The sequence below is a fragment of the Tinamus guttatus genome, unplaced genomic scaffold (genome assembly GCF_059628265.1).
Source record: "Tinamus guttatus ecotype Peru unplaced genomic scaffold, ASM5962826v1 Tinamus_guttatus_pri_ptg000201l, whole genome shotgun sequence".
Lineage (NCBI taxonomy): Eukaryota > Metazoa > Chordata > Aves > Tinamiformes > Tinamidae > Tinamus > Tinamus guttatus.
Genome location: NW_028288735.1, coordinates 268,381 through 295,597, shown reverse-complemented (window position 1 = coordinate 295,597; position 27,217 = coordinate 268,381). Strand labels below are relative to the sequence as shown.

Here is a 27,217-nt window from a genome sequence, read left to right as displayed (position 1 = left end):
TTTGCATGGACTTCAGACTTGAAGCAACATGTGGGATTCCTTTGTTGGGGGTATAATTTGCTTGCAGTTGCATTAGCTCCAGTGCAGAAGTTAGAGGGTTCTTGGGTATGTCTACTGCCTTATTCCTTCTACAGCATCAATATCTTCTCTGCTCTCACCCCTGCTTGCAGATATTGCCTCATGCTTCTCTCATGTTTTGCATCCAAACACAGGGAATGTTTGCACAGACAGGGGTTGCTTTGGGGCATCTTCTCTCAGTTGGTCTTTTTAGCTGAAGCTTCAATCCGTGCAAACACAGCTGCATGGCTGTTAGAGTTGGTCTCAGTGGGGAGAACAGGACACATCTGTACTCTTCCTGTTGGCTTGCTCTCTGTGGTCTGTCTGTGCCATCATCCTGGGACCTTGACCTCTCTAGCTATAAACTCTGCTTAATACCAGCTTTCCTCCCTCTGGTTGCCTATATTTGCTTAACATAATGAACAGTAGAGCAATAAAATTTTGGCATATTGCTGGATAAACAATATGTCCGAGATGAAACTGATTAGCAGGTTGAACGGGCAATCATGCTTCAAGGTTTCTTTTCATATTTTGTTCATTTGAGTACATTAGTATATTTATTTGTTAATTGTCTGAACCATTAATTGCAGTACTTACTTATACACAAGTCAGTATGCCAATTATGAACAGGGCATGTGCATCCTTGATGTATTTAGAGCTAGTGCAACTTATAAGTGACCTTTTTAACCATATGCCACTTCCAGCTTACTGCAAGTGTAGAGAGCTTTATAAAAACTCTGTGAGGTTTTTGATATTTGTCAGCATTATTGAGCATCTGTCATTTCAGGGCATGACTCTCACAGGAACAGGGAGTTCTCATTTTAAATATCATTCATGATTTTGAAGTTCACTTAGATCCAGACATGTCTCTCCCAGCTTTGCAGTTTCCTATTGGCAAAGATTGTTCTTACATATTTGCACAGTGCCTGGCACAGCAGTGATCAGGTCTTGAGACAGGAGTGGATGTCCCATCTGTCTTCATTAGCCAAGCTGTCAGCATAGAAACACCTTTATGATCAATAAACATCTTAAGAACATAATTCTTGCCTGCTCAAGTGGTGACAGTTGCACTTTCTGGTCTCTTTTCTCTTCTTTTTTTAGACCAAAGAAGCTCTCTTCACAATTCTCCAGGACCTAAGGCCTGAAGATCACTTCAATATCATTGGCTTTTCCAACCGAATAAAGGTCTGGCAACAGGACCAGCTAGTACCAGTTACTCCAAATAATATCAGAGATGCCAAAAAGTACATTCATAACATGTCACCTACAGGAGGTACGATCCAGGAATATGAATGGGATTGATATTTTTACTCCAATCAACTATAGCTAATGTGTAGCTGTGTAACATAGTGTAGTAGCTTGCAACAATGGAAAATCATTGGGACTTGGTTCATGGGAGAAGGGCTCCTTCTTTATTTCTATGCTGGGTGATCCCCTGCATTAGCTTTTATGGCAGGGAGATGACCCCAAACCAAGTCATATAAGCCGATGTAGTTGTTAAAGCGAAGTTGTGCCCATTCTCCCACACATGTTGTGAGAAATTTTGAATGGGAAAGTTCTGAAAGCCATTTCTTGAAGACACAGGAAGAAAACTGTGTCCTAAAGGAAGACACACAGGACCAGTATTTGTGTGGTTTCTGACTAAAAGCAGATTCAGGGCTCTGCCAGGGCTGTAAATTCCAGGGCAGACCTTGTCAGTGTGGGCTGTGTGGTTGACCTCTTGAAGGGCTCGTTCCTCACCTAACACTCATTCCTCCACCTTCTAACTAGCACTGTGGAGCAACCAGAACATCATTTAAGAATTTATTGCCCCTTTTTCTTGTGTCTTATTGATGGGAGTGGGGAGAGGAGTGGAGAGACCACAGGACAGTGGCAGAAATCAGGCGTGATTTTGAATGCGATTCAGTGGTGATTTATAAGACCGTGCACAGTTTAAAAATATAGCAAAATAAACAAGCACATTGAAGCAGTTATGCTCACCCTGAATACTCACCAGGTAAGCAAAGAGAGCTGCAAAATGACCTATGCCAATCTCTCTCCATGCAAGCGATGACATCTGGCTAAAAGCTGGACAAGGCTTCCCTATGGCTTCCCCTGAGCAGAGACCACTCCTAGCAGAGGAAACACTCTGATGGAAAAACGCAGCAAACAGGATGGTTGACTGTACTGTTTGTATTGCAAGGGGAAGAGTTTAGGAAGTGGTCAGGGGACCTGCCCAGCTAAACAATTACCAACGGTGGGACTAGTGTAGAAGTACAAACCTTTTTTAATGGCAGAAGTGCCAAAAGAGAAGCATGCAGGAACCAGCTGAGTTTGCCTGCAAGAAACCTGACAAAGAACAAAAGCAAAAGGAAATGATTAATTTTGAGGCTCAACAGGGACATGCAGTGATTCTCCAGTGCAGATTGGGAGTAATTTTAAGTGTGGCTAATTCTGTGCATTTTCTTTACAAAAGAGATGTTGCTTGGGTATCTTCCTGTGAATGTGAATGGGCATTGGCTCACAGATCACACTCACAAGCATGTGCTGTCCTTACCCTTCTATTCCAAATGCACACTGAGAAAGCAGGAACAAAATATTGTTGCAAAATACTGGTGCATGTGGAAAAGGCGGTCTTCAGTGCTTGGTATCTCTGTGATGGGTCTGGGTTTGCAAGGAAACTAGTTGATACATGGAGTGGTTTTCTTCAGGTTCTGGAAAACAGTTCTTTCTGAAATTTGGATCTGAATAGGGACTGTGAGTGTATTAGGATACTTAGATCCATGATTTTGGTTCAGTCCCATTTTTCAAAAACTCAAGCCCTGGATTTTGGGGACTTTTCAAAAGTTTTAGGCTCTTTCTTGTTCTTTGTCTTGCTGCAGTCACAGGGGCTGTGCACACTAACATTGTAGGAATACACCCTGATGTACAATCAGGCCTGCTGACACGTCCTTGTTAGTAGTCTCCCTAGATCTTCCTTTACGGACACGCAAGAGGCCAATGTGTTGATTATTAAATAATTTTACCCCCTTTTCTCTGCAGGTGGTATTTAATCCAGATATACTGATCTTTCAAAGGTTCCAACCATTTGTTCATCTATTTTCTCTTTTCTTCATGTCCCTCCATCTCAGGCAGCTCCATTCTTTGTTAGTCAAGTAGGAGAACTTTTCTCAGCCAACAAAGCCTTTTCTCTTCCATGCTTAAACTCTACTAGCCTTGCAGTTTGAAAAGCAAACCCAACCACTCGTTTTCCCATTTGAAGAGATTTTCCCTCTCCAGATCCTGCATCTTTTGGACAAACTGGGCAGAACTTGTTTTCCCAGTTCAGATATCCACTGGGAAAGTCCTGTAATTAAGCCTAATTGTTTTTTAGGTTGAGGCAGAACATGGTAGGTGCCATGGCTCTGCTTGCCATAGCTGACTATTGATCAAGACATTCAAGGATACAACAATTTCACACAGGTAACTGCGATTCATAATTCAATTTATATGAATATAAACATCTTCCCCAAACTCATATAGAATAACAGAGCTGAACTGAGTTAAAGGGCTAGGGCAACCTCATCCAAAGAAAAGGGTCATCCTGGTGAATAGAGGTGCTGCCATGGTAGTGCAAGGAGCTTAGGGGAACTATTTGCACCACCCCTAGAAAGGGAAATGAGCTAATCATTTTGTTACCTCTACAGGGACTAATATCAATGGTGCTCTCCAGACTGGTGCAAAGCTGCTAAACGATTACATCGCTCAGAACGACATTGATGCTAGGAGCGTCTCTCTGATCATCTTCCTCACGGATGGGAGGCCCACTGTTGGGGAGACGCAATCATCCAAAATCCTCAGCAACACCAAGGAAGCCATCCGTGATAAATTCTGCCTCTTCACCATCGGCATTGGCAATGACGTGGACTACAAGCTACTGGAGAGGATGGCACTGGAGAACTGTGGCATGACAAGGCGTTTCCAGGAGGATGAGGATGCAGCCAGCCAATTGAAAGGGTTTGTTCTGCTTTGTCTGTGGTTATATCTGGATAAGGTCCTCTGGAAATGGGTTTTGGGAAGGGAAATCCTCCAAGGAGACATGGAGAGGGAGGGGAGTTTCTCTGAGGTTCAACTCAGGCTGAAAAAGGAAGGATACACCTAAGAATTGTGATATATATTTTCAAGGATATATATTTTCAAGAATTATGCCTACTCAAAAATCCCATTCTTCCTAGAAGACACTCTGAGCTGTTTGAAAGCTTGTCAGACTCTCAAAATGAGGTTTTCATTCACTTTATTCTAATCACTCTAATCACTGTAAACCTGGAAATATGGGAGACATGAGTGCTGTCTATGCTCAAGTGGATGGAGGAAAGAAAAGATGCACTGTTCACTTTAAATTGACAACTTAAGCAGCTTAATGAGTCTAGGGTTGAAGGCAGCTGTTTGGGGAAGGAAATAACTCCTTAGTTTTTTGAGAAAAAGTTGATTTTGTGCCCCAAATATTTGAGTTTGAAAGTTACATCAGGATCATTCTTGGGATGACAATGCAGTTGCTCCATTACATCACTCTTCCTGATGACCCATACTCACCAAATGAGTAATGTAGCAGAGACTCCTCATTTTGCCTGGCTATTGCCTAATTTATTTGGAGAATTGAGTCCGTGTTCCTTCCACCAGAGCTATTTTTTCTGATGGTTCGTTACACCACAACATGAGTTTCTTGCTATTAAACAACATGTTATAAATGTCTGCCGTATTAGCTGTGTAATTTGCTTCTAAGAATATGCATTTTGGTAGCAAGTGGCTTTTCCTGACAAATGAAGGATGTGCTGAAAAAAAAATGATTGATTGGGCCACAGTAACCCAGCACTGCAAGAGCTTGTTCAGACAGCTCAGTCTCCACAGAGTTCAGCAATGGTAAACCCACTTGGAGTCTGGTTCCAAATTAATATGTAAAAGGACAGTGATTTATTGTTTTATTGCTTGCCAATTCCAATCACTGCTTGGTGGGAAAATTTGCACGGGTGCCAATGTCATTCATGATTCTTGTGGTCAGTGTTTTTTTTAACCCAGATATTTCCTGGCATTGCACTATAAGACCAGTTGTATGCCTTACTCTACTAGTTGTTCCACCCCAATATCTGTTTCACAGAATGTTCTCAGATTTATTGATGGCTTGAAATGTGTTGGCGTTTCTGCATTGAAGATGCTGAGTGCTCAGAGACTTTAAAAGAAAGACAACCAATTCAGACTTTGGATTTCATTTGGGAGCTGATGAAATAGAAAATGCAGCTCTCCAGCTTTCAGACAATCTGTATGAGCAGATGTGAAAAGTAAATGCAGCTTGAAGTTAAAAAAGAAGCTGGTTGTTTGTTTATTTACCAAACAAAACCCACATGACTTGCCAAGTGAGAATGCTAATATTTAAATGGGAAACGTGGCATTCTCACAGCTGCTTGGGAAGATCAGTCAAAAATACATTGTTTCAGGGAAAAGACTGTACTTAGGCCTTAACCCCTTGTAGAAGCTCTCATGCCTGTCCAGTATGAGGCATTCTTGAAAGGTCATGCTAACAAGCACTATGGATTAAACTCTCTGATTCAACAGAAGCCATTGCTTCAGAGAATCATAACAGAGAATTATAAATATGAGAGCACTGGTTCTCTTCTGCCAATTTTCCTGTGTTTAGGGGCTAGGATTCTCTCGTCCTTGGAAATGTCCTCATTTACGGATATATTGAGATACCTTTTTGATTTTCTTTCTTCCCCACAAAACTATATGCCTCTCCATCTCACACCAGATCATCTTCAACTGCAGTGGCTATGGCTTTTTCCAGCAATACTAAAGTTTTGATTCATATACTCTTCAGTTTTGTGGTGCCTAGCATCTCAGTCTACAGTTTATGACTCTAGTCATTAGAATACTATGCATAATACCATTATAAAACCCTGCAGAATCTCTTCTAATTACATTTTGGAATAACTATATTCCTATCTGTGAGCATGAGGAGCAAAAAATATACTTTTAATGGACAGGTTCTCCTAAGCGAATCGAAGTGGCCACAGATATCTCCCTGGAAAACTCTTGAATCATAGTTCCAATTAGGTGACTGCCAGAGCATGCTGAGTATGTTCCTGAACATACTGTTTAGATGCCTAAGAAACACTGAAACTGAAATGAGTCACGGAATAATTTTGGTCAGAAGGGACCTCTGGAGATCATGCAATTCAGTCTCTTGCTCAAAGAGGAGCTAACTTCTAATTTAGGTATTTTATTTTTTCAGACCACGTCAAGTTTTGAAAATCTCCAAGGTTGCAGATTCCCAATCTCTCAGGACCCAATTGCAGTGGATGCAGTAGTTAAATTTAAAACCTGGTAGCTGTAATTGCTGCTGAATATCTAGGATTCACACCAGACTGTCTACTGTATTCTTGACTATTCATAAATATACGTGTGTGTATACATCTGGACTAACAGTGAGAAATATGCGTTTGTTTTAGGTTCTACGATGAGATAGGGACTCCTCTTCTCTCTGATATACGAATTGATTACCCAGAAGACAGTGTTGAGCAGGTCACCCAGAACTTCTTTCCCAACTACTTCAACGGCTCTGAAATTATAATAGCTGGCAAACTCATCAACCGCACCTCAGATAGCCTGCATGTAGAGGTGACTGCTAGCAACTCCAAGAAGTACATCCTCCTCAAAACAGATGTAGGTATCGACCTGCCAAGCAGGAATGACATCAGAGGTGTCCCTGGCCTAGAAGACAGCAAAGGTGATCAGAATTACATTGAGAGAGCATGGAGTTACCTCACCATCAAAGAGATGCTTAACTCCTGGCTGAAGAGTGATGACAGTCAGGAGAAGGACTATTTGATGGAGAAAGCCAAGTCAATGGCCCTTACTTACAATTTTGTTACTCCTTTCACCTTTCTGAAGATGAAAGAGGCTGGGCTCTATTCAGAACCTCCTCAAGAGGAGTATATCAGCCCTTCTACTGAAGGCATTGGTGAAAAGCTACAGAGCTTGCAAGGACACAAGGCACCACCAGGTACGAGGAAAATTAAAACAATGTGATGGTAAGAATCTTTTCACATACCTGCTCTCCCATGGCTGACTTTGGCAATGGGGATCATGGAATCAAGGGCTGGGAAACAGGAAACTGGGATATTCATTCTGGTTTGGGGCTGTTGACCTTGAGCAAGGCCTTTCAGGCACCATCTTTTTTAGGTACCTAACCCATTCAGGAAGCATATAGTACTCTTTAATTGCTATTGGAGGAACTTTCTTGTTCTATATAAAGCCTGAAGTGGCTGTAGGAATATATCCCATAATCTCTCTGAATAATATTTTGGGAGCATTATTATTCTATGGCTCATTGTGTTGCTTAGTATCTGTAACAGCTTTTCTTCCCCACTTCTAGGTATGCCCAGGCAGCAAGACAAACAAAGAATTAAAATCTCCAAAACTTCAGGTCAGTGCCTATTCTAATGCCTTTTACAATCCAAGATAATAACAGTCGATTTATGGAAACTATAGAGCCCCATTTATGGAATTGCATGTGACTGTGGTTTAAACATGGCAATAAATCAACTCAAATGTATTTACTAGACTGTAGAGCAGGGAGAAAAGTGAAAACAAAAACAAAATACATAGAGAATCAGGAATGAGAAATAGTAGGAGAAAACACACAAAGGTGGATTAACCACAACATTAGATCCTCCTCTTTGACCCTTCCGTAGAGCAGAGAACAGCAGGAAGTGCTTTCTTTCAGTGCTAGGCCTGGACAAATATTGTTCGATGTTTACAAGGTTATAAATATTGCTGAAATATAAAAATGTTGCTGACGGAGCATAGCATAGGTTTGATCAAGGATTGTTGAAAAATTATGGTCAAGGGATTGTTTAAAATCTGTCTGTGACTGGTCCAGTCAGATATTGAGGGCCAAGAAGAAGTGGGAGGTGTAGTTGGGCACCAGTCCTTCATTTGAGGATAACTTTTGTATGCTGTGGGGGCCTCCAGAGGAATATGAAGGAGTATAAGATACCTGCATGGTTATTCCTATGAATCAAATGGTATTTCAAGAAGAAAATATTCTGATTTTTAACTGGAATAGTTTGAGGGCTAATTTTTCATTGAAAATGCATTTTCCATGGGAAAAGCAAAATAAAACATTCTGTGAAAATCAGAGCAAACCACAACTTTTCCTGGCAAACTCATCCAGCTTCTCTAAAGAACAATAAATAAGGAGATCCTAGGGAGAAAAAACAAAAGAAAAAGAAAGAAAGAAAAAAAGGCCCAAACTGCTTTCAGAAACATCAAAAATTCCATAGGAACTTAAGGAAAAATTTCTTAACAGTGAGGGTGACAGAGCACTGGAACAGGCTGCCCAGAGAGGTTGTGGAGTCTCCTTCTCTGGAGATCTTCAAAACCCGCTTGGATGCAGTCCTGCGCCACGTGCTTTAGGTGTCCCTGCGTATGCAGGGGTTGGACTAGATGATCTCTAGAGGTCCCTTCCAACCCTAAGCATTCTATGATTCTATGATTCTATGATTCTATTATGGAGTTTTGTGTATTTCTCTCATATTTGTTCTCTTTCCATGTCAGCTGATGGAGACCCTCACTTCGTCATTGATTTTCCCTCTAGCAAGTTCTCTGTTTGCTTCAATATTGATGGAGAACCAGGGGATATTCTCCGACTAGTCTCTGATCATAAGGAATCTGGTAAGCAGCTAAACAAAGAAGCTTGTAGAAGAAAACTGAAGTGTACAGCCAGCTCTGTCATGATAAACTCCAAGGTGATCCATAGCCAAGGAAGATATAGGAGACTGCAAAAAAGGGTCTTTCAGGACAGGCAATGAAATATGGAGGCACCCAATAGTTGAAGGTGAGGTAAACTCATTGCTTGCGCTCACTTCCAACAATGTCACAGCTTAGAGATAAGTTCACAGCAAGTATAGCCAAGTAGGAAGCCTGGTCACTTTACATATACATTTCATCTACAGAAGTGGTTGTTAACAGATTAGAGCTAACCACAGAGAGAACTGGCCTTACTGTTATCCCAGCTATTTCTAATTCAGGTCTTCTTTGACCAGAATTGAGGGAGCTGCAATTACATGTTAAACAGCTGAGGGACCTCCTTGAGTGCATGAGGACCATGCTGCTCCCCTTTCTATCCAGCTAGACTGGAGAACTCTGTTCCTGGTGATGAGACCTTGCGCACACTGCTGGTCGTGGCACAGCTGAACAAACAGCCACATTTGGCTGCTCAGTAGGCAGGGTTTGGGAGAGCCATGCAGCCAACTCCCTGCCTAGAGGTTAGGAGGAGCATTCTGCTTTCTGCTGCAAAGGCAGCACATTAATGGAGAAGCTTTAGCAGTTCTCTAGTTGTAAAATCACACTCACAAGCCAAAGTTGTAACAACAAGGGCTTACAGAGATTGCTCTATTATTGGAGCTTTATTCTCTGCTATTTACTTACTGTTCACTTCAGGAGAGAAATATCTGAACAAGCTAATCAAGCTTCAAGTATCTGAAGCTACCAAACTTGCTATTAAATCATGACAGCCACGAGAAAATCTGCACAGTTCAGGTTCTGGGGTAGCTTGATCTCCAGGGGCCCACATTCTGGCCTGATCCGACCTGGAATTCTAAGTAGGGCAGCTAATAAGAGGATTATGCCTTGAGCAGAAAAGCGGTGGAAGGCAGGGATATCAAAACCAGAGAAAAGACTTGTTCTTACAAATGAGATAAACAATCACAGAAAAAAACAACCATAAGAATTCTGTATGGTGCTGATCTAGCCTTCATATTTCTGCGTTCATGCTTGCCTTAGTGGAAGTCAGGATCTTCCAGATCCTGGAAATGTTTCCTTTAGACTCTCTTCATAGATTGTGTTTGCATTCTTGACTGATTCTGTGGCACAAATACAGAATGAGCTAGGGGAAAATAGACTCCTTAGGCAGGTGAAGTCTATGAAGATAGGAATGAGAGGTTCCCCCAAGGATGATAGTATTAGATCTCAGTGTTAATGACTTGGGCTAAGTGTCCTCCCTTATTGCTACTATCTAGTAGGTATTCAGAGACCAGTAGAGAGTGTTTTAAGGACAAGGAGTCACAAAAGTCATCAAAATGCTTAGGGGTTTTGCTATGGACATCTAAGATTCAGTTCAGCCAGTGGGATCTGTGTCTCAGATTACTCAAAAATGATTCTAGGGTAAAACTGAGGCCAAGTGGAATGGTAGCACAGGGGAAGCTGGAAATAACTCAGTGGGAATAGAGCGTTATGGGTCCTCCTCTGAAATGGCACAAAGAGACCTCAAGTTTCTCTCAGTGGCACCTGAGGAGCACTTCATCCCAGACAGTTGTGGGTCAGTCTGTTTGGTCTTTAACATGTTGACCAAAATAGTAACACTCATTCTGTGGTTTCCCAGGCTAGATGTCTTAGAATTTAGTCAATGAGGGATACTAGTAGCAGCTGTGTTCAGGGCAAGTCACTATTTCTGAACTTGTATAAATTTAATTGCTCTATATAAAGCAACCAATTTGCAACATACTGGCTATGCTATTTGGAACTCTGGGAGGTGAAAAGAGTTAAGTATGAGGTGGTGAATCAGCATCCCAGATACTGGGCTTGCATCTTTGAGACAGTAGGCTTATTCTTTAGTTCCAGCTTTCACTTGCTGATTATTTTTCTCTACAAGGTGTGACTGTGAATGGGCAATTAATTGGAGCTCCTGCACCACCCAATGGCCACAAGAAGCATCGGACTTACTTCAGCACCATCACTATCCTCAGCAACAAGCCAGAAAGATCCTACCTAGAGATCACACCCACCAGAATCATTCTGGATGATGGAGAAAGACTTGTTCTGTCCTGTGGCCGGAGTGCCACAGTGAAGAGCAGCAGCCTTGAGGTGTCCATCTCTGCCAATTCCAACGTGACCGTGACAATACGAGACACAATCAGTTTTATCATCCTCATCCACCACTACAAGAACCCAGCCCCCTATCAGAAGGATCATCTGGGCTTCTACATCTCTAACAGTAAAGGCCTCTCTCCTGACTCCCACGGGCTACTGGGTATGTAACTGGTTCTCAGGTTCGGAGCAGTATACCAGAGAGCATATCGAGGTAGCTGGGGAAAAATGATCCTTCTAAAGAGTTTTAATGGATAGAAACAGGAAATCATGAACAAGGAAGTTGGGGATTAAGTTTCTAGGTAATATTTTTGCTTGCACTCAGAAGCAACTTTTCTGATGCCCATATTTCCAACTCTCTTAACATCTTTCTCTATAGGAGCTATCTCCCCCCTATCCCGGCCACAGGGCTGTGCCTGTTTTCACTTTTCTACTTTTTCTGATTCTTTAGTGCTGCTGTCATTAGCATATACAGATTGAATAATACACAGACAGAAAGTGAAAGAGAGCACACACGTATTTCAAGAGACCCCACCCAGAGCCCAAAGGAGAGCTCAGCTCACAGAGCTATTGCACTGTTGGAGATTGCTGGTTGAGCTTGAGCTCTGCACCTGCACAAGTCCAGGAGGACTATCTTCTTTGCAGGACTGAGCAGGATGTGATCCTGATCATGATCAAGAATTAATAGTTCTTGTTCCTCGTTCTTTTCAAAGATGTGACATGAAAGAAGAGCCATCCCTACACTAAGCTTCAGGTAGAGTCAGAGAACATCTAGAAGGTTGGGCCCTTTCAAACAGCAAGAAGGACTGATATTTATCGATCCTAATTAGGCTAATGTGTGAACAGCTCAGTCCTACAAAAATTTGGGCCTTCGGGACATGTGCAGGTACACAACTCTAAGGCTGAGGCTGAAGTTTCTAGGACATTCAGACACCCAAGTTTAATCAGAGGATGACTCTTCAGGAGTGCAGTTTTGGATTAAGGGTCCTCATCCATACAAAAACCTAAATCAATACATAGATTTGACCTTGAAAGGTTTGCATCCAAGAAGGCAATGGAAGGGAACTTGGAGCTTCAAGCCTAAATCTTCTTTCTTGTGGAACTGCTGGAGAGAGTCCAGCGCAGGGCCACAAGGATGATCAGGGGCCTGGAACATCTGCCCTATGAGGAGAGGCTGAGGGAGCTGGGCCTGTTCAGCTGGAGAAGAGAAGGCTGAGAGGGGACCTGAGCAGTGTCTAGAAGTACCTCAAGGGAGGCAGTGAGGAGGATGGGGCTGGCCTCTTTTCAGTGGTGGCCACCAACAGAACTAATGGGATATTATTCTCTAGTAACCTGGGTCCAGAGAGGGGAGCATGAGTTTCTTCTTACTAGAAGTCCAAAAAGCTTTTCAGCTCAAACACTGCATCTTGGCATGTGGAAAAAAACAGGGTTTTACTATAATCCCCATCTCTGGGCAAGATTTATGAGAGAATTGAGGGACCTAGACTCAGATTGCTATTGTGGAGAAGCTCTTCACAGCCACCTACTCTAAGAATCTTCAAAACACAGATTGCTTTAAAAAAAAACAAAAAACAAACACTTACAAACAAACACAAAACAGCTATTCATGGAATTAATTTTATCTTACTTTGCAGGTCAGTTCTTGAAAGACGAAGTTAAACTTCTTCAGGAATCTCTAAACAAGAGTAATCCACTGGCTGGTCAGAACAAAACTGAAGCAGTAAAGTCAAACCCTACAAATACCTTGAAAGTCAAGGGACGTCTCGTTCCTGTTGTGTGGAAACAGAGAAGGATCTACAATGGCCAGCAAGAAGTTGACTGCTGGTTTGCCAAAAACAATGCGGACAAACTGATCGATGGGAGCTATAGTGACTATTTGGCTTCTCATCCTTTTGACACAGGAACCAACTTTGGGGTGATTTAATAGCCTTTAAGACCCTTCATAATATCACATTGCAGCAGCGTGTGTGACAGTCCCTTTCTGAAGCCTCTAGAGTTAGGCAGCTTCTGAAGATTTTTTTTTTTTTTTTTGAGTGCTGAAGAAACCGAGGTTTTTATCCTTGGAAAATCAGCTGTCTTCTTTTCATCCTAGATGAACAAGGGTCATCAAGCTCTCGAAGACAAGGGAAGGGGGGTGGGGAGGGTTAAGGACACTGTTAAGGGCATGATCAGTGCTCTCCCAACAGGAGAGAAAGGAGAAAGGGGCCAGCACTCACATCTGACACTACAGCAAGCTGCTGGCCCTAAAACAAACCATGCAGTGGTCTGTGCAATATCCCCAGTGGCACAAATCAGACAGCTTGACCTAAAGAGTCAACCTTGAGTGGTACACGTCGCAAAGCCACGGCTTGGAGCACCTGATTCAACCATGCTTCCTGGGGAAAAGACAGAGAGAAAAAGAGAGGGGAGACATGGGTGGATATTCATCCACAGAGACCCATTAGCATCAAAGAAGTAACACAGAAATTGAGAAGTTAAATCAGTAAAACTCAAGAGTCCTGCTTCCTTGGCCATTAGGATGGGGCCTGCATTAGCCAGTATCACAGTGTTCCCCTAAACACTACAGGCCTGTTAATGAATGGCACAGACCATGATGGGGTTCATTGCTGCCTCAGACTACGAGCCTTGTGCACCTTGTGTGCTACCATGAGTGTTGTCAGCTCTCATTTTACGAAGCATCTCCCTTAGGCAACCTTTCAGGTTTGCCTGATTCTTTCATCCTTAAGACAAAAATAAGCTTCCACTGTGAGCTGCCACCTCCTTGAGCTTGAGTTCTGCTTAGCAGAGTTTTCAGTTCACTAAAGATGAATCACAACCTGTGAGAGCTCATGACCTCATGAAACAGAAAGCAACTTGAATTCGGACTAGACTTTCCTAGCTGCTTTTCTAAGGGAGGAAGTCTTTATTTACTCCAAATCTTCAGAAAATTTCCAACCCCGTCTCCCTGGCTGCTTCTCTTTCCTTATACTGCAGGAATTTGTACACTAAGAATTTGGCAACAAGGCCCTTAGAAACAGACCTGCCAACCACCCCCACTGCAGGTGGTGCAAAGAAGCCTCCAAACCCAAATGACAAGACTGTGGTCTATTTTAAAATGAAGCATCCCTGAATAATGCTATGCATCAGCCACAGGAGAGTTTGCTTAGGAGAGAACTTGGCCAATAAGGATTTCAACAATCCCAAAGATATTTACATGGAAAGGCCAAGTTGAGCTCATGGATACTCTGCCTTTCCAGGACTGAGAGGAGGAGGGTGGGGGTAGAAGCATCTTCAGCAGCCAAATTATATCCATGTGTTAGCAGAGAAATAAGGAGTCACCAGAGACCTACAAAAATAGGTTCCCTCGTCATCAATTTCTTTGCAAATTTAAAAATTAAATCATATTCTTGTTGTAGGAGGTCCAGTTGCTGGAACATGGGTATTTTCTGCCTGCCTGGCCGTCAAGATAGCACTAGCACTGCACCAAGAGCAGTTACCAGAGCAGGTAGCTAGCACAGTTGCTTATTCACCTCATGCCTTGTGGGGAGACAGAAATAGTCAAAAGCAACCAACTAAATTTAATCGTGCTCTGGAAGGTCCCTATAGAAAGCTCAGCCAGCACAAAATTCATGCCAAGGCTTGTGCTTTGGAATGAAACATGAAGCCAGAGCACTGCTTTGGGCCCAGCTTTCTTGGGAAACAGCCCTCTTGCAAGGCAGAACAGAAGGCAAGACAGTCAGTGCAAGCCTGAATACCCCATAGCCAAAGAGAGGTTTATTGACACACACAGGAGCCAGGAACAAGAAAACAAGAGCTTTTGTGAAGTCCTGGTCCTCCTCCCAAGAATACGGTGTTAAAGTCACCCAGCTTATTCTGAAATCAGCTCCTGTTCCACTAGCACAAGCTGAGTAGGATTGCAGAAGGGAATTTCTAGACAGTACCAGGTTCAGCAGGTGTCTTCCTTTGCACTCTCCTTACTGCAAGTGATTTCTTTGAAGCCTTCACTCTCCTCCCATGTTTTGCTCTTCAAATGTATTGCTAAGAGGATCAGTTGGCTCCCCTCTCATCTCTCTTGTATATAAAGATACACATATTGCTAATGCTTCAGGTGCATCATTGCTCCTCTTCCCCCAGCTGAGGAAAGATTTCATTCAGGTGGAAAAAAAAATCCCACTTCCCAACCATGCAAAGCACCTAGAGCAATATATTCAAGTTCTCATAAAAGCTCCAGTTATCCATTTCACAATAAATATTTTACAGTGAATGCTGCAGTGAAGCTTTCATTTGCCAAAATTGAAGCAATCTTTGGAGCTAAGGGTACATATGCTTTATGCTGCTGGACAAGTTTGTGTTACCACACAGCTGAAAGAACCAGTCTCACGGCAGTGGTAAGTTGGGAGATCTCAGTGATGTTCTTCAGCCTCTGCACACTTCGTAGGAAGCAAGTGTGTTAGCCAAGTGGGCTCTAGGGATGCATTCCCACACCCAACTGGGAATTTAACCAGAGAGAGGACAGTTCCTGCTATCAAACACACCAGGACCAGACAAGGGTCTGCTGCCCTGAGGATAGCAAGAGAAAGGTAGGTCTGAGACCATAAGCTTCAGTTTCTTCTGTCTTTAAGAGACGATAACAACATTCCTGTATCAGAAGGAGAATGTGTTCCAGTCTTGGTCCATGAACACTTTCATGACAGCAGAGAACTTCCAGGAAATACTACAAGTGCGCATGCAAGGATATAGACACACATCTGCTCCCATCTCACAAAGCATCTCAGAGTACTGTGCAGCAGTACAGTTAAAGACTACAAGATGTTCAGATAGTCCTCATTCCTGAACTGAGTAATCACTTTGGAGGACAATCGGAAAAAGAAAGCCCTGCTAGGAGAGCAATACGTGTCAGTATTTAAGACAAGGGAGCAGGACTCCTGAATTCAGGGTTCCTGAAAGTAGAGTGGGGCAACCTCTTCCCCCGCTATGGCCTATTCTGAGCATCCTCACCAGCCTCAAAAACAAACAAACAAAGTTAAGAGTTCTCACTGAAGACCCAGGCAGCACAGGAGTTACTCCAGCCCTCACCAGCCCAGAACCCTGCCAGAGGAGCAGGAGTTGCATTGTGAAACATATCCCTTCTATGCAATATAAATCCAGAGCTGTGTGCCATTTGTGCCAGCAAGCACTCTTGGAACAAGTATGATTTTTGAACCTTTATTATTAGCAAGGAAGAATAAAAATGTTTTTTTCCAAATATAAGGCTGCACAGCTGTAAGCCAAGCTTGTCTAGTTCACTAAGGGGCATGCAAAACTTTGATTAGCATCTAAAACTTGTACTTGAAACTTAGAAATTGAAAAAAAAAATGCAAAACACTAAGTTAGTTTTTAAAGGACTAAAATCATCTAAGTTGGAAAATCCAAACCCTTTACTTTCTACTCCTAATTAAAGCAGATTTTCTTGAAGAAAGAAAAAGACACATAGAAAAAAGGCAAAGACTGTTTTGCAATAAACAGAAGCATGTGTCTACAAGTTCACCTGGGTCTTTCCCTTCAGCTCAGTGGATTCTGGCTCAGCCCAACCGACTTAGAGCAGGGCCTGTCTCGTTACCACTGCATCTGCCTCATGCACGGCTGGGCTGTGCGCAGCTGCTCTCTCCCCAGAGAGTTGCAGAGTGTTTTGCATTCTTGCTTTGTATGTTAACAAGACATCAAGTCCAAAGCCCCAAGCCTCATTCCTAGAGTGGAAGATGCCTGGATCCGAGACATCCCACAGGTCTTCCCTTATGTCAGTCCCATGCAAAACCATTCCATGATACCCAGAGTTTCAATGCTGGTTAACAGCGCTTCAGTTGACTCTCCAGATGTAGATTTTGAATCAGCTTAACATTTGTTTTAAATGCAGTAAGAGGGAAGGACTCAACTTCCCCAGCAAAACAAGGGGGCAACTGGGATTAAGATCTCAGACTCCAGACCAGAACTGCCATCTGAGATAAGAACTGATGCTACACAGAAGCATCAGCAGAAGTTCCTTCTTCACCACACCCCTGGCTGATATAACCAGTCTATAGAAAGTGAGCACTGGCTCCACTCTTCCTTAGGCTTTCTAGGAGAGGTCCTCTACAGAAAGGCAGCTTGCCTTACAAAGCACTGCCCTGGAGAGACATAAGCAAATTCCCTTCCTCTCCCGTTATAGAGGTCAGTTCTTGCAAAACACAGTGAAGACATTACAAACACGAAGCAATTCTAGGTCAAACATTTATTACATTCCTTATAAAACAGTAAAAAGCATCAGACCCACTAAGTCAATCTTCCCAATTCAAAACTTTCAAATATATATTAACCAACCACTTTTGACCATTTGTGCATGTAATAGTGTCACAGTTCAATTAGTACAGGATAGATTTTTTAATATAAAAAAGGCATATTTAACCTTTGATTTCAGTCTAAGCCCTGAACAAAGTTACACCCAGCTGGCCAGCCAGAGGAAGCCTCTTGCAATCACCCTATCCAAAAATGTGCCTACGTATATTCAGTTATGGCCAGAGCAGTAAAGCAGATATTGCCAACTGCTGAGCCTGTAGATGCACAGCCACCAAGAGAGACGACTGCAGAAGGACAGGTCTAGAGGAGGCAGATGAGGAACTCTACCGCCCCATGGGGATCAACCAGCATCCCCCACCCTGCCTTTTGAGGCCAGCTCAAGGATTACAGCCTTCCACACTTGTCCTGGTGCTGTCAGATGACCACCTGATAGCTGGGCTGCCTCATCTTCTGACTTGTTCCGTGGAGTCCTGAAGTATCCTGGTCACTTTCAGAGTGATCAAAATCCCCATCTGGTGAGAGCAACACCTAGAGGAGAACAGACAGATGCTGATTGAGAAAGTCCTGTCAGACACAGCTGATGCTTCCTTAGCTGTTGCTCTCTCAGCTTTTCTAATAGGAAAATACCTAAGCAGTGGCTCACTGAAGGGGTTGGACACTGATACCAGGGCTGGCTGCCAGATACAGGCCTCCCTGTCAGAGAAAGATGTCCCTCCCCTTCAGCTGCTCTCCAGTGACAGCTAGGTAGATCTTGGTGCTAGTATCACACTCTCATGCCTTAAATCCCCCCAAAGCAGAGCAAGATGAAGATGACTGTCCACTGAGGGACAAGAGTCATGCCCAGACAGGCATGTTCAGACCTGGCTGCAGCCTCCGAGAAGGTGTGCAAAAGATAAGCAGCATATTTTGCAAAAAGCTGTACTCGAACCAAAACCTTGTCCTCAGTCCCCAGCTGCTTGCTGCCTCCACAGCTCTCTCCGGGAGGAAAAAAAAATAAAAAAATAAAAAAACACACAGGTAGGACAAAGCAAAACTGCAAGATTAGCTTTAACACGAGACATCAAGCTCAGAGGTGCTTACTATACTGACACTATCCTATTTCTATCTAACATAGCAGCTCCTGGCTCAAGCCAAATTTGGGAAGTTGGAGAGCTCGGACACCTCTCACCATTTTCTCTCCAGAAAAGAAAGTCCTCTGCATGCTCAGAGGCTGCCCTGTTGCCTCTAGGAACACCTACACTCTCAGTGGCTAACTTCAGACTTGCAGCTATTAACAGACTGTTTGGAGCTAAGTTGCCACCACCAGCACAGAGCATTTGCACGATGCCCCACAAAAATCCCCATACGGATACAGTTTGCTCCAGGGAGGCTGCAGAGATCTTCACCAGCCCCATATGACCCTGCTGGACTTCAGAAGCTGAATGGCCTCCTAGTTCACACTGATGGGCTGCCCATGGAGCACCCCTCTGCCCAAGCCATGGTACTGCCACACTATGGCCAGGGGGTGCAAGGCCAGGGAACACATTTCCATTTCCACCCAGAGCTCTAACACATGTTGCTTAGCGAGTCCCAAAGCCCAGTGCTCTCCAGGGCAAAAGTCTGGGGCATGGGGAATTAGTCTTATCAGTAGCTATCTCAGGACACTGCTATGAAGAAACACATCTTTCATTCGTTACCATTTAGGCAGCACTACAGGGCTAGTAACCACAGCAACAAAAAACTAAATAGGGAAAAACAAACAGCAATGAATCAATAGCTTCAAAAAAGAGCCATAGGGGAAGTTTTCCTCCACACCCTTGCACACACTGCAGCCTGTCCGATTTGATCATGTTCACAGCAGTACATATTCAAAGAGCAGTAGTTCAGATTAAAGCTTTTTTCCTCTATTGGTCTTAAGGAATTTAAATTAAAAATAATTTAAATTAAATACACACTGGAAGGCTGTTCCTCTACCATCACAAATACCGCATTGAACTTGAGGAAACGGGCAGGTAATTACACATAACACTATAGACCATCAAGCCAGGAGGCTGGAAGAGGGTAGCTTTAGGGTCAAGGGATCTGGAAGTTAAGGCAGGCTTCAGCCTCAGAGTCAAATCCTCTTATGGCCACACAGAGCTGGCTGAGCAGGCTCAGAACTTTGTAGCTCCAGGCTGGTGCCTGCCTGCCTTGCAACTCTCATAAGATCACTGGAGCACCTCCATGGTGCCTTCAGCACCTCAGTGTCCTCCAGGGACCTTTCCACACTTCCATGGGGAACTTCACCATGAGAAGGCACCTCATTACAACAGCCACAGGACATACCCTCAGAAACACAGGCAAGTTTAGAAGCAACGAGGACTTGTAAGGTGGTCTTTCCTTGGGGGATGCTTGCACCTACAGATGGGCTGGTCCAGTGGCCAGCCAGCTGCCAGTCACCATCTCAGCTTTGCTGTGACAGTGGCACAAGCAAATGACCAGGGCCCACCGTGTCAAGTGACTTTTTTTTTAAGCAAAAGGCCATCTTGAGTATTGTCTGTACAACTTGCACAAGAGGCTTCCCTTGCGGATGTATCCAGGTCAGAGTTGCAGCTGGGAATGGACGATGGTTTCCCAGTCAAAGAACAAGGCACTACTGTCTCACTCAGCAGTCATGAAATCCTTCATGCATTCCCCTCCACACCATGAGGCCAGCAGCTTGCAAAACAGATCAGGGTCACACTACAGAAACAAGGCTACCCACGCACACTCCCCTCCACACTAGAGGAATGGGCTGCAAACTTGTTTGCTGCTCCTTCCCCAGACTTATCAAGTAGTCAAGACATCTCTGTGGCAGAGCAAGACTGAATGGAAAACTATAGCACAGGCAGAAGAAAGAAGCTCAGAGGCAAATTCCATCTCCAGCTGCAGAAAACTTTTTTCCAACATCACCTGCCCGGAGCACAGGCAGAACCCTTCCACCACATCCTGCTCCTTGGCTTAGACATGTTCCCAAGGCAGTCAGTGGGACAGTGACCTTTCACAAGAGCCTCTGCAATCTCCTTAGCTTCTACCTAGGGTGCCCTCAAATGCCTGCTCCCTAAGCTTTAGTCATTTAAAATGAACTCAGCTAAGTCACAAGTTAATCAAACTTGCTCTTAGAATATCACTTGATAATTAAAGCAAGCAGCAGGGGTATTGACATTCTGCAGTATCTTCAGTCCAGTGATCCGCCAAGTCAACACAGTTCCTATGCAAGGAATTAGGATAGGCACTGAACACTGACTAAGGGCAAGTCCCTATGTAGCTTTTCTACAACCCCAAATTGGCCTCTGTTTTCATCCTAATGATTCTTCCAAGTACAGCTTCCAAACAAAGTTTTGCCATAATGCCAGTCTATGAAACAGTCAATCTTAAAAAGAAGTGGGGGAAAGCAGTAGCAACTCAACCCCCTCTCTGTAAAAAGTAAAATAAAATAAAACCGGTTCAAAGAGTTCAACAAAACATTAAAGAAAATCTGACTTGTTTTCTGAGTGGAGAAAACAAAGAAACCATTGATAAGATCCAAAGTTTGTGAGCACTTGCAAGAGTAAGGGAGAAGAGACTCTAGCAACATCCTGGCCTTGATCTGAAACTAAGGGCCACACAGATCAGCCCTTTCTTCCAGGCTGACCAGCACTGCACCTGAATTGGCACTCGAGTGATCTCTTCCTATCCCACAGGAGGGCAAAAAAGGCAGCACGATTTACTAAAAGTCACAGCACAAGTTTGCAAAAGGAAAAAGTTAATACTCGCCTGGAAGGAAGGGTGAAATTCCTCCAGCAACAAGGGTGAATTCTCCCACCCCCTTGGGATTTCAGTATTAAAAAAAAATCTGAAAAATTCATCATCCGTTATAAACAAGAGCCCAGTTTAGCATCTGTGGCCCAACAGAAGAGCCCTAAAACCCGTGAGAAAGGGGCAATCCTGCATTGCAGCTGTGAAATTAGTGAGCCATTCCAGTAGCAGGATCCAAGGGCAGGTCTTCAACAGGTTAACTGCAGGAACTCACTTCCTATCCTCCTTCCTCTCCCCCCTCCCTGCTCCTTATCCTAAGGCGAACTGCTACCGCAAGTGAAAATAATGACACTCTTTATTGGCGAGATAGGCAAGGGGTTGAAATTCAAGTAGGCAGCATGATGGGGAGCTGTTGGCGCCTGCTGCTAGACAGTCCTGATGAACCCGATAAACTGCTGGACACATTAGCCCCAGCCAGCTCCATGCACAGATGCTTCCCGGCCACTCACCTCCCCCTCTAGCAGAGCAGGGGTAAGAAGGGGAGAAATCCTCCCATTTAAACAAACTACTGGCAACAAATTCCACTCCCTCCCCTTTTTTGAGCCTAGATTCCTGTCAGTCGAGCTCTGAGGCTCAGCCAGACAACACTGTTTTAGCTCCTAGCCTAAAATGGCAATTTAGGAAGCATTTATGAATTTATGAAGTTGCCTATGGCTACCTCAAGGCCCAACAGGAAGGGGCAGTGTTGGAAAAAAAATATGTACCCCAGAAATAGGCACTTTGTTTTTCCTTCATTAACTTCCTTCTCCGGCCCAGACTCAGTTAATCTACCTTTAGTCCAGCACCAACCACGTCAGATCAGGAAGGAGACAGTCCCGGCAGACAGCTCCAGTTCCCTAAATAGCTCCAGAGCAGTGATGGACAGATGATCTGCGTGTTGAAGGCCTCAGCAAGACTTCATCTATCTAATGAAAGGAGTCAAGTACCTGAAAGACTGGAAAAGCTTTTGGCTGTAAAAGCTGATCTCTGGGAGTTCCATTTCCATTGCTTGAAAGAACCTGCCTCTGCTCAACTACACAAGAACAAGTTGCCCTCAGATTATCTAAAACCTGCATAGAGGACATGAAAAGTTCACTTTCAGTGGAGCAAGGCAGATCATCATCTCTTTCTACCAGTATATTGGTAACCAAGACAATCTTCGTATCCACAACAGATGCCTGGATGTTTACATTACTGTTTATGAGACTAGAGTGCTCCAAGCTTAGGTTAAGAGCAGAAAGAAGCTGAAGCCTCAGTCAGAAGTGAAATCTCTTTACACTCACTTCTGAGCTGGTATAATATTAAGAAGATCTCAGATCTGTGAGAGCACACACATATCTATCCAGTCAATAAAGCAGACCACCACCATGACATTTTGAGCAAGTGTCCAATCCAGCAAACCCAAGGAAGTACCTCTCCTGAATACCTGTCAGCAGCAAGAAAAGTTAAGGATGGGGACATGAATAGGGAGGAGGCCATGCCCAGTATTAAGCTGTCATATCCTAAATACAAGTCCCCAGGTTGCTCATGTAGATGCACAACTGTCAAGATACACACTGGCATCCTCCACTTGGGCACCACCTTCCTTTCATCCCCCAATTATTGAATATTTCTCAAGGATGCCCCTGCCACACACACAGCTCAGGAAACTGCCTGGGACACACTGTTCAGATGTCTCCAGATGTAGCCAAGCTACAGCTGTTTATTTGGAGGCCAGGCCAGGATGTGACTCACTTGTCTCACCAGCTGTTCACATTTGCCTGTCCCCACTCCAACAAGGATTCCTCTAATGCCACATCCCCATCCGTGGTGGCCATTTCCCCATGGTGCCTTTAAGCCATTTAACCCGTTGTTCTTACACAGATCAAATACATAACTAAAGCTACTATTCTGTGCATAAGCAAACAGCAACCCTCATCTTGTGTTTAACAGATATGTTCTGGCTTTGCAGTCAGCATCACGAGAGTACAGGACATGTTCTCAAAAAAAAGCACAAAAACTATTCCTGTTCAGCTTAAATTCCTCAGCAGAAGCTACTTCAGAAGCCAGCGTGCAACTGCTAGAATCTGTTTTATCTTAGCAGATCTTGCCAGCGAGCTGCAGGATATTTTAAGTCGCACATGGAGCGCTGTGAAATTGAGCCTAGGAGTCACAGGAAGGAAGGAAACTCAGTTCAGCTCCTTCATCTGTGACTCTAACCCCAAATCTGAAGTGTAGCCCCTATCTGCCTGATGAACTGTGCACACTTATCAGTCAGAATAAAATCTTCTGCTAATGGGTTATTTTTTCCCCCTAGCCTTTAAGTGTCAAGTTAAAGCTGCACAAAATACAATTACTACAGTTAGTATGAGAAGTTTAAGAACAGTGACAAAATAGGATTCCCATCTGGACGATCTGTAGCAAAAACAAGGAAAGAGGATGCCACCACTCACTATAAAGAAAGCACAGTCTTTGTATGACAGTGCTGAAGTACCCACCAGCTTCAGCCTGCCATTTAAATAAGCCCACCTGTGTTTGTACAAAGCTAGTTTTTAGAGCTATATTCTAGCAACACCATGTAGGTTGTGATACTGCCCCTTGAGTCAGATTTCTCCAGTAAATACTCCTGTGTTGACCTCAGTTGCAAACATGGAAAATTCTGTCCCAACAGGATCACCACTTATTTTTGAAGCATTGCTCAGAATGATCCTATCATGATGCTACATTGAATGGCTTTGGTACGTGCGTATATAGGCAAAGCATAAAAGCCAAACCACTGGCTCATAGTCTGGCCTTATGTGCAGAACATCTTTGGCCTTACCTGAGATTCCTCTGTTCTTCTAGCTCGTGGGGTTTCTATGGATCCATTGATGTCCAGGGTATCCTTCTGCTTGTATTTCCTCATGATCAAGCTGTCCACAACCCAGAACATTATGGCCTTGGGAGGGAGAAAGGGGAGGGGAAAGAATTTACATGAGTAGACTGCAAAGACCAAAATACAATGCAGGATACAATATACTTCAGTTATTTCTTTTCCAAGTCTCCAAGCTTGAGCAACCTGTGTCAGGTGTGTACATGAGAGTTGGACTGGGCAAATTCCTCAGCTTCTTTCCAATGGAAAGAATATAAATTCTATATTTGCTCGAAACTCAGTGCAAGAGACTATGAGTAGGTCAAGCTTTTTGCCAGGGAAAAAAAAAACATGGCCTGCAGACATCTTGAACCAGCCTCCCACCCATGGTTCACACATTCTACCTGCACCAGTCATGGCTCAGGTCATTGAGTTTGCTTTCAAATAAAGAGGTAGAGTGTGTGAGGGGAAGAAGTTAGTCATTCCCTGTAGCACAGGCAAAAAAAAAAGTCAAAATTCTGCCAGTGCTCCATAGGAAAAACTACAATCAGAGTAGCAAAAAAAGTGTGAATTCACTCCTTGTCCTCAGTGAAGATCCTCGTTAATACCTTGTACTCATTTTTCATCTTAGCAGCAACTGAGCTGTAGGTGAAGGATTACTCAATTAGGGGAAGCAGAAAAAGGCTGAGCTTTCAAGAGGCTTCAAACAAGTTTTGAGAAGAGAGTCAGATCGGGCAACCTGAACAACTTTCTGTAGTATCATACTTAGTCTAGCTAAAAAGCTTATACAGGATGATCAGATGTGAGCAGTAGTACTGTCTACTCATCTCTAAGCTTGGGCTTCTACTCTTCACCTGCTTTGACTGCACCTATTGTAAGAGTTTCAATATATCTATTCAAGTGCTGAGACGTTTTTCCAAGTTCTTAAGGTAAAATTGCAGCTTCTAGCTATTCAACTGGTCAGAGACCACATCCAATAGAAGGTCTGACCCTGACAATCACCTATCACCTTTCAATCGGTTCAAGTCCCCTATTTTAGCAGGGCTTTGTACTCACATTGGCCCTGTTCTGTATGGTTGTTATTGTAAAACAATCTGATGCAACCCTACTAGGTACGTGGCACTACAATTGCAAAGACACTTTCTTGAATGGTGCTGCCATGGCTTTTATTGAAGTGACAAGTTCCCAGGACAGCCAGGTTACTACTATATAGTGGAACTTCAGCCCCAGTGTGGTCTGAGAACACTTACAAGTTTTTGGTCATTATTATCTATTATTTAATAAGGCTGGAGTTCAAGCAGGTTGTATTTAGGACACAGACTCTGTTCTTAGGGACTTTTTGCTTGGCAAGTACCACAAAAAAAGCAGAATTGCTTTTCCTTCCTCAGCTATAAAACGTTTAAAAAAAATACTCAACGAGGAATCCATTGTTAATGGATCACAGAATTAACAGGACAGACTTTTGCCCTTAAGTTCCTCAAGTTACCCCTTCACCTCCATTTCATCCCTCTTCCCATGTGCATACACATCTCCCCTTAGAAAGGGCTGATTTCCAAGCATGGTCTAGCACTTGTAGAGGCACCACTTACATTGACTACAAAAGGCACAACGAGCATCACCAGCACCAGCTCCAACTGGGGGTTTGGGATGTAATCCAGGAGAATCTCCTGAAGCTGCAGAGGAAACAGCATTTACAAGCGTTACTTGAATAACTCTTCTGTAAGTTTTTTGTAGCAAACTGCCTGCCTTCATATACTGGTCAACTCCTAGTTAGGGCTCTGCAGCATTTTCTTTAGCCCATATGTGCAAAAGGTGACCAGGGTTATCCTCTAGTTCAGCTGCTAAACATCTGATTTTCTACAGAACTAAGCATGGCTAGTGTTCCAGTTTAATTATCCATGATGACAACTGGTGGGATTTTCCTTGGCTTCTTGGAGCGTAGCTGAAAAATACAGACACCAGCCACACACGAGGTGCACTGAAGGGAAGCCAGCAGCATTTCTGGATCTTGCAGTGTGCTGCTGAACAATATGTTCACATACCACTACATGCAAATAGTCACGTTCCTTTTCTAAGTCTGACCATTGCAATCTAGCGTGTCTGAAAACCCCAGTGCCTAAGTGCTTCCAGATTGCAACAAATAACTCAGCCAAATTACAGCCTGCACCAAGTTTAAGAGCACTTAACACCAAAATGACCCCCAGTGACTCCCAGAACAGGGGAGGCAGAGTGCAAATATGTAGATAAGCCTCAGACCAAGAGATCTCAGCTGCCAGCCCAAATCATTTCATCTTTTCAAGGATGGAGAGAAATTCTTACTAATTTGTCTAATTATCTAGAATGTACCAAAAGCCAAACTATTATAAACACACATATTCTACCAAACCTAAATAATTGCTAACAATCAAATAATTGTCTACAAGTCACAAGGATTAAAAGTGGTGATTTGTGATGACAAGAACCATCAATAGGGCAAGGAAGATAAGCAGTAAGCCACAGCAGCTATGGCTAGAAAGACAGAATGAAGTTGCTTACCTTGGTCCAACCTGGGATAAGCAGGACCAGACTTATCACAGTCTTCTCAAAAACCATTATCAGCAAATAGAGAATACACTGACCAATCCAGGCAGCAGCTTGTGGTGGATCACCTGGAAAACAAGACATTCAGCCTGATACAGGGCAAATGCCTCATGCTTAATATCTAAGCTGAGCAGAGGGGCAGGAAAAACAGTCCCAGTCTAGAACTTTTAGAATAAGACTCAGCATAGAAAGAGTGGAAATAGTGGAGATTCTCTATGTACAGCCATAGGAGCACATCTGGGATGGAAAATTAGGGGGGTCCCTGAGATACCATTACTCTGCTGAAGACCAAAACATACTTAGATCTAAAAACTTTCCAGTAAGAATTGATCTACTACAGCAACCCTTTCTGCTATCCACTGTTTGCTCTCCATCCACATCGAGCAAGTTTGACTTGTATTAGTGAAGCTTCTTCAGTAGAGTTGTCCCTTGTTAGTTACAGATTTTGTATCTTTACAAACTGATGAAAAGAAATAAAGAGAGAAAGGAAAGATGTACCCAACCTCCAACACTGCTCTTTGTTTCACCAACCTGCCTCTGAAAGCCATCAAAAGCAGAAACCACTAAAAATGTGGTGGGCTTGCAATGTGTCATCTGGATTCCCAATGCCTGTCCTTCCTCGAACACTTTTGTAGAACACAGGCCTGTTCTACAAGGCATACCAGTGTGCTCCTCTAAATTGAGAGGCTCACAGCTCAGGCTGCACTTAAGGACCTCAAATTCTTTGTGTTTGATAGTCTTGTCACGTGCATGCTAAAGAAGCACCATTTGCATTTGGCAGTTCATTTCCACCCTCAGGAGCTC

At 43.5% G+C, this 27,217-nt stretch overlaps 2 protein-coding genes across 2 annotated transcripts in view; one reads left to right on the top strand and one right to left on the bottom strand.

The window, feature by feature from the left end:
* Positions 1 to 12,900, top strand: part of ITIH5 (inter-alpha-trypsin inhibitor heavy chain 5) — a 48,837-nt gene extending 35,937 nt beyond the window's left edge. Inside the window, exons 8-14 of the mRNA XM_088523977.1 lie at positions 1,159 to 1,330; positions 3,723 to 4,032; positions 6,519 to 7,072; positions 7,445 to 7,495; positions 8,629 to 8,745; positions 10,724 to 11,101; positions 12,573 to 12,900. Coding sequence (XP_088380103.1) covers positions 1,159 to 1,330; positions 3,723 to 4,032; positions 6,519 to 7,072; positions 7,445 to 7,495; positions 8,629 to 8,745; positions 10,724 to 11,101; positions 12,573 to 12,862 — 1,872 coding nt within the window. The 3' untranslated portion in view covers positions 12,863 to 12,900. The remainder of the gene's footprint in view (positions 1 to 1,158; positions 1,331 to 3,722; positions 4,033 to 6,518; positions 7,073 to 7,444; positions 7,496 to 8,628; positions 8,746 to 10,723; positions 11,102 to 12,572) is intronic.
* A 4,725-nt stretch (positions 12,901 to 17,625) lies between these two features.
* Positions 17,626 to 27,217, bottom strand: part of LOC104569244 (store-operated calcium entry regulator STIMATE) — a 33,764-nt gene continuing 24,172 nt past the window's right edge. The window contains exons 5-8 of the mRNA XM_088523978.1: positions 26,369 to 26,481; positions 25,423 to 25,506; positions 23,804 to 23,920; positions 17,626 to 17,757 (exon numbers count right to left, since the gene is read on the bottom strand). Of these exons, the coding sequence (XP_088380104.1) occupies positions 17,644 to 17,757; positions 23,804 to 23,920; positions 25,423 to 25,506; positions 26,369 to 26,481 (428 nt within the window). The 3' untranslated portion in view covers positions 17,626 to 17,643. The remainder of the gene's footprint in view (positions 17,758 to 23,803; positions 23,921 to 25,422; positions 25,507 to 26,368; positions 26,482 to 27,217) is intronic.